General features: G+C 41.3%; 1 protein-coding gene and 1 long non-coding RNA gene across 4 annotated transcripts in view; one reads left to right on the top strand and one right to left on the bottom strand.

Annotated features, from left to right (window-relative positions):
* Positions 1-7500, top strand: part of LOC147017116 (EGF-like repeat and discoidin I-like domain-containing protein 3) — a 56166-nt gene that overhangs the window by 32207 nt on the left and 16459 nt on the right. For all 3 annotated transcript variants that reach the window (XM_085846502.1, XM_085846500.1, XM_085846501.1), the window contains 2 exons: positions 3633-3788; positions 4033-4177. In XM_085846502.1, coding sequence (XP_085702628.1) covers positions 3633-3788; positions 4033-4177 — 301 coding nt within the window. The remainder of the gene's footprint in view (positions 1-3632; positions 3789-4032; positions 4178-7500) is intronic.
* The window catches only part of LOC147017115 (uncharacterized), a 41406-nt gene continuing 39465 nt past the window's right edge, over positions 5560-7500 (bottom strand). Inside the window, exon 2 of the long non-coding RNA XR_015049352.1 lies at positions 5560-6182. This is a non-coding gene — a long non-coding RNA (uncharacterized LOC147017115). The remainder of the gene's footprint in view (positions 6183-7500) is intronic.

Genomic DNA, 7500 nt, shown 5'->3' with positions numbered 1-7500 from the left:
CACCAATACACTGTATTTCCACAATAAAGTACTGGAGGGTTTCAATCTCTTGAATGCTGGAGCCACACCATCAATCACAACTTCTCCTGGGACTATCATATATCTATTCTAACCTCCAAGACAAGCCACAGACTGGGGAGCCTTTGGCAAGCCAAATCCTTCCTGAGTAAATCTGAACTTTTCACACCTGAGGAGGCCTTTCTCCATTGCCTAAATGGAGTACTCCCCCCTTCGAGCTTCTGCCAATTTCTCTCTGTCTCTCTCCTTCCTCCACTCTCCCCTGAATGGTGTTGAATCCAAAGACATCATTCGCATCTCCAACAAATAATCTTAAGCACAAGACCTGTTGCTCTCCCATTGCAGACAGGTTTGTGGCATCTGTTTTAAACTGCCTCTATTTTGGTCTTGCTCCCACTGCTTGTTCCACCCTTCCTAGTTCCGCAAGCATGCAGAGGTTCTTTGAGTAGCCCCACCCATATTATACTTCTAAAATCCAGACTTGCTCCTCACCTCCACTCCTTTGTTCCTTCTATCACCAGCTTGTGAAACTATTCCCGAGGCAGTGCAATCCCACTTTTCCTTCCAGGACTTCAAGATGGAAGTGCACCACCATCTCGTGTCATCATCCATCTTTTCTAACTCCGTTCATCCTCCCCTATCCAAGCTATCTTCTTCACAAGTTACGATGTCCCTCACATCTCCTCTTTCCTACTTTTGTTTCATCATATATTCCCTTGCCTGTTACATCCACCTGTTGTCCCACTGTCTGTACGGTGACTTTCTTCCCGTGGTCATGTTATTACCTCCGCCACCAAAGATGGATGGAGGTTATGTTTTCATTTTGTCTGTCTATTTGTCTGTCTGTGGGCAGGATCTCTCAAGTTATGGACGGATTCAGACAAAACTTGGTGGACAGGTTGGGTGTGTGACAATGAGGAATTGATTAGATTTTGGTGAAGATCCACATCCAGGTATGAGAATTATTTCAGTGGTTCTTCACCATTGAGAGATAGAGCCATAAATATGACAAATAGCACGATATTTCAAAAGGTTTTTTTGACAAGGAAATTACGTGCAAGAGGAGGCCATTCGGCCCATCACACTTGTGCCACATCAATACCACATTTAATAAATCCATCAATACCCCTTCCCTTCGTGTGCAGCCTTTTTGGCTGCTGGTAGCATCCTCGGTTAGGGGCGCGGCTATGCCGCTGATGCAGTGCCCCTATTACCAGTACACTGGTGCTCACTTCACTGACCTCAGAAGGATGACAGGCTGAGTCAACCCCCTGGTGTTAATTCAGCTGCAACAGGGCTTGAACTCAGGACGCTAGGATCCCAAGCCACCAGCCTAACTGCTAAGCCAACACCAGGCTTAGACCGATTAGTTTAGCAACGTTGTGGACGGATGATGACAAACTTGTTGGATGAGTAGGGTGGGTGACACTAACAAGCCGATTCGACTTTGGTTGAGGTCCAGATCCATATCGAGCTTATCAGTGGGATACAAAATGTAAAGGACCGTATTTTCTGGTGTATAAACCGCACTTTTTTATCAGCAAAAAAGATGAAAGTTGTGGGTGCGGTTAATACACGGGTCTAGAAAAAAAATCAGTATTAAAAACAAACGATCAATGCTGAATTTCAAATATATTCCAAATACACACTTTTTTTTTAGCAATCGAAACTGCTGTTAAGCTCAATTCCACCATTTAAATTTTGAAAATCGGTTCAGGTTAAGAGTTTGTACAGCGTTTTATTTGCCGTGTGCGGAAATGAAATAAAGTCACACGAGGAAACGTCCAGAGACACCCGGAGTTTATTTATGTGGCGTATATAGAGCCTTGTGGTTCTGAAAATGCCATTAAACACAAAAGAAGAAGAACATCTGGTCTCGCATCAAAAGAAGAATTATTCACAATAGAGTCGGATGTCTAATAATGGAGCAGTACTGCAATATTCGCTGCACACTACGTATGGAGTTGCTGGGATGCGAGATGAATGGTGAGGACATGGTAATGATACCCAGCTATAGAATGGATGTTTGCGAACAGTCTAATAATGGAGCACCCACCTCATAAGCTTGTGTGCAAACTTACGTGCATCCGACAACAGGCTGGGTGGGGGCGGATTGCGTCATGTATTATCAATTCTATCTGTCAAGATGTCAAGGTCCTATTCACCACAGCATTCAAACTCTCGCTCTGCCGGTCTGCAGAAGAGTCTTGGAACCGAGAAGCTGGGAGGTGATTCGGCATGGATGAGTCCGTCATCCGACGCTGGAGAACAAGCAAGGTAACGATACAGAAGATGCCAAGGAAAAAGAAGGCGCTGAGGGGTAAGTCAACGAAGTAGCCACAGCTCGAGGAGCGCCTCGTCGCTTGTGTCCAGGAGAAGATAGCAGAGGGTTATGCCATCTCAACATTTGATCTCAGGCTGAAGGCGAGATGCCCTGCTAATGAGGATGACATTGGGGACATTGGCTCTGTAGGACCAACACCGATCTCATCATCATTCCAGGCGGGATGAAATTGCTCCTGCAGCCCCTCGATATGTCCATCAACAAGCCATTCAAGGATGGCTACATCGCTGCTGGTCTGACTGGATAATGAGTGGGGAGAAGACCTACACCAAGAGTGGGAGGATGAGAAAGGTCGACCTTCTGATGATCTACAGCTGGATCGTCAAGGTGTGGAAGGAGATACTGTTGGACATCATCAAGCGGGCATTTCTGAAATGCTGCGTCTCTAACATTATGGATGGCACTGAGGACGACATCATTTTGGAGGAGGAGGCTGCAAATGATGGTGACAGCGACGGGGACTTTCTCGACCCTGATTCTTAGACAAGGAGTTACGTGCCGTCTTCGACAAGGAAATAATTGACAAGGATTTCCTTGGGTTTAGCTGAAAAGCTTCATCAAACCCAAACGGCCCTTCTCAGGGCCACAAATCCACAAGAAATATGTATGATGCTGTTATGAATCCCTTTTCTTCCTCTTTCTAGTAACAAAAAAAATTCTCTTTATAATATTTAAAAATAAGAAAGAAAAATAAAAACTTCTCGGTATCCTCTGCTCTCTCTTCAACTTCTTGAAAATGAGAATAAGACTGTTCGACGAAATTAAGCGGACTTGGGAGTAAGCATGTGGATACCTCCGTCACTTTGTTCTGTACAAAGTTAATGTACAAACGAATTTAATTCGAGATCAGAAAATAACATGATCAATATATTCATTTCTTTTGAGGGTAAAAAACATGGGTGCGGTGAATACACAGGAAAAGTTTATTATTATTTTTTTTTTTTGAGGGTGAAAAACAGGGGTGCAGTTAATACACGGCCACAGTTTATACACCAGAAAATTCTGCATTCAGCATAGCGGAGGTATGCACTCAACCGAGTGCTGTTCTAGTCTTCCTGCTGTTGTATAAACCTCAACTTTGTATAGAAAACAAAAACCTATCGTGTTTGCAAAATCCTTCCCCTTACTTTTCATTGACAACCAAATACAGACTTTTCATTTATTTGGCAACAAAGCAATGCAATGATGTGTGATCCATTTTGGTACATATTGGTGGTTTCTGTCTTTGATCTGCCATTCAAGTAGCTCTCCATCTGACTCATCTGCACAGGTGGACCTTTCTCGAGAGATGCGTGTGACTGGTGTCATAACCCAAGGAGCCAAGCGGATGGGTGTGCGGGAATTTGTGATGATGTACAATATCGCCTACAGCACCAATGGCGAGAGTTGGACTTTTATCAAAGATCCAAAAACTCGCCAAGTTAAGGCAAGTTTTTATTCATTCAACCTTGTTTTGTTGCCTCATTATTTTGTTGAGCAGAGGTTATTGTAGTACCCCTTCTTAGTGCACTTGGTGAAGATGCATGCACAACCAGAAATGACATTTGCAAGAGGGATATGTCAAATACATGAGACTACAAATGCACTGCCAGGTGAGGATCACAAAATACATTGAGCCTGCACACAATTTTGAAATAAATGTGCACTGCGCAATATTGATGTATCTGCAGGGATTTCGTGGTAACAATGACAACAACACACCGGTAACGACCAGCCTGGAGCAGGCCATAACTACCAGATATATTCGTCTGTGGCCAAAGTCGTGCAATATTCGCTGCACACTACGTATGGAGTTGCTGGGATGTGAGATGAATGGTGAGGACATGGTAATGATACCCAGCTACAGATCGGTGTTAAAATAGGACATCCACACTATTCTTTTTCTTTTATACAGGAGTGAGGCTCATTAAAGAAAGAGAGTAGAATTGACAGTGGGACAAATGTCAAGGGAAAGAATGAATAGGAAAACAGGAGAGGGAGGAGTGGATGGGGAGACACTGAAGTTAATGAGTAAGATTAATAAGGGTAATAAAGATCATGGGTCATAATTGTGGATGACATGAGATGGTGGTGTACTGCTTGATTGAAGTACTGGAGGGAAGGGTGAGATAGCACAGCCACTGGAGGGCAGTTCTGTAGATGGAAGAAGTGAAGCATTAAAGAGTTGAGGTGTGCTGTCAGCCTGCATTTTGGACGTTTAACCAGAAGGGGTTCCTCGAAGAACCTGTGCATACTGGAGTTGCTGTGAAGGATCGGAGGACAGAGAGTAGAGGAAATTTTTTTGGAGAATAGATGATAGAAAACAGAGAGACCACCGACCTGCCTGTAATGTGAGAGCAACAGACCTTGTGCTTCGGCTTCATCGCAGGAGATTCCAATAATTTTTAGAGCTTTACATTCAACAGAATCCAGGAGAGACAGATGTGATGCTGAGGCGCCCGCCCATAGTGGAGAACAGTACTCCATTGAATTTGAATTTTATATCTGCTGTTTTTGTTTTTGTTTTCACTTTTGATATAAATATCTTTGCAACATTATGAACCTCCGACCATAAGTCGGCCTTTGTCATCTCATAATTGACCAGTCAGTTGACTTTCTGTTGAACAAAATTTGTGGGCTTGGCTGCACGTGGGATTTCATGTCATCATTAACAGAAAATGCTTTAACTCCAACAATCTTGAGATACAAGATTATTACTCCAACAATCTTGAGACAGTTTATACATTGCATATAATTAATGAATATTATCATGGAGTACAGCGGTACTCCATATGGAGGTATGATATGGGGAGGGATGTTTCTTCTTCTTCTCCTTTCTCCCCTCTCAAAATAATGTAAAACTGTCGCCCAATCTACCTCAATAACTGCTGAAGCTATGATGGTGATTCCAACGAGAGGAAGTTACTTTGTCTCTGGGCTCGTGCACACAACCCAAAATTTAAAAACGTGTAAAACATTCATCGTTTTATTAGAAAAATAAATCAAACGTAAATGTTGACTCTTTCAAACCAGGCCAGGATCGTGGGAGAGGAGAAGATGGACAAAACCATTACAAAAGTGATACATATCCAACCAATCCACCAATTCAACTGAAACAAGTATGAAAACAATTAAATAACAGATGGATTTAATCCATACCAAAATTTTAAAACACACAAAAGATAAATCGTTTTATTAGGAAAAGAGCTCAAACGTAAATGTTGACTCAACCAAACCAGGCCAGGATCGTGGGAGGGGGGAAGATGGACAGAGCCACTCCTAAAGTGATACGTATCCAACCCATCGCTCAAATCAACTGAAACAAGTATTAAAACAATTTCATAACATACTCGAGATGGATTTAATCCATACCAACATAACAAAATAAATAAAACGTGAAGCATACAGTCCCAACATAACAAAATATATAAAACATGAAGCATTTAATTGCTTTAAAAAATTGCAGCAACAAGAAGAAAAAAGACATGTTTTTTAAAATGTAAAAACATGGATGAAATCTCAAAAAAAAAAAACTAAACAAAGTAGGAACGACACCACTTCATGATGCCACAATACAACACCACAATCATCATGGATTACAATCACATCTTTTGACATTTTACTTTTGTTGTGGGATTGTGATGGACGAAGAATGACACCACATTATGATTCCACAATACGACACCACAATCCTCTTCTGGTTTAGCATCACTATATATTTTGCCATTGTTCCATCACAATCTAAAATCTCTTACTAATAGGAGTAATAAAGAGTTTTGTACATCAGAATTAGAAGAATGAAACTTGGTGGAGACAATTTTCCAACGTCCAAGACAATAACCTGAAAAATAAATAATATTTACAATGAATAATGTTCAATAGACAGACAATCCAAGTAGCACCGAGATTTGTGAAACACCCAGGACAGTGATCTCAAATTGCATTGAATACAGTTCTGTATAACAGAATGGACCCCATTGAAGGAGCCCTTCATCCTGCAGGGGGACTAAATAGGCTGGTTAAGTTGTCATGTATTGATATGTTTAAACAATGACGTATTCGGTTTTTAGCTTATCTGAAATTGGAATTCCAGATAAAGTATTGTCATCGTGGTCTTTCTGTCTGTCCGTCTGTCCATCCGTTCCTCCATCTGTCCGTCCAACAGTCTATCTCCTATTTTGAGTTCTCCTGCCAAACGGCTGGTCCGATATGGCTGAAATTTGGTAGCAATGTTCCGCTCCTAACTGGTAACAGGGATTGCAATGCTTGTTCTGGTCACATGACTTTAAGTAGGTCAAAATGGTGGACTTAGTAAATTCCTTCAAAAATCTTCTTCTCCAGACACACCAGTCAGAATGCTACTTAATTTGGATGATAATGTTAGGCCAGGGTAGGGATATTAAATTCTGGAGGTCATACTGATCATGGGACCGGAAGTGTGTCAAAATGGCCAACTTGGTCAATTTTTGGAAAAAATCATGTAAATTCCTTCAAAAATCTTCTTCTCCAGACCTATGAGTCAGAATGCTACCAAATTTGAGTGACAACATTAGGACAGGGTTCTGATGTTAAATTGTGAAGGTCATGGCGATCACTAGACCGAAAATGTGTCAAAATTGTGAACTTGGTAAAGTTTCGGGAAAATTGCATAAGTTCCTTCTAAAACCTTCTTTTCCAGATCCACCAGTCAGAATGCTACCAAATTTGGGTTACAACAATTCTTGGCCTTGAGTCTTGTTGGGTCTTGGCCAGGGCCAAGATAACTAGTAGATAAGCTTCAGGTCCAGTGGTCTGATTTTTTTTGTTTTTTTATATGTATAAAATCAAAGTTCATGGAAGAGTGAGGGGAAAGAGGATAAATGGCAATGAAGTGAGAATTGGGCAATGGTGCCACAGTTGGACACGATAAGCAATTTTATGAATAAGAAAAGAGGAGAGCGAAATTTTACCATTGTAGAGGGTCAGCGGAGGGACAGATTTGAGGGAGCATTGTGGACTTACTATTGTGGACCTACCACAATTATTAACGCTCTTGCTTTAGATGATCAACTCTTTTGAAGTGTGATATTAAATTAATTTAAACACTGTGGAGGATGTTTTAAAAATTAGTGTCATTTACAACATCCTTTAAACGTTCATTTAATGCAGCATGAATATCT

The sequence above is a fragment of the Eptatretus burgeri genome, chromosome 11 (assembly GCF_056783735.1).
Source record: "Eptatretus burgeri isolate ZD-2024b chromosome 11, Ebu_testis_v1, whole genome shotgun sequence".
Classification (NCBI taxonomy): domain Eukaryota; kingdom Metazoa; phylum Chordata; class Myxini; order Myxiniformes; family Myxinidae; genus Eptatretus; species Eptatretus burgeri.
Note: the sequence above shows the minus strand (reverse complement) of the source record. Positions and strands in the feature narration are given on the sequence as shown.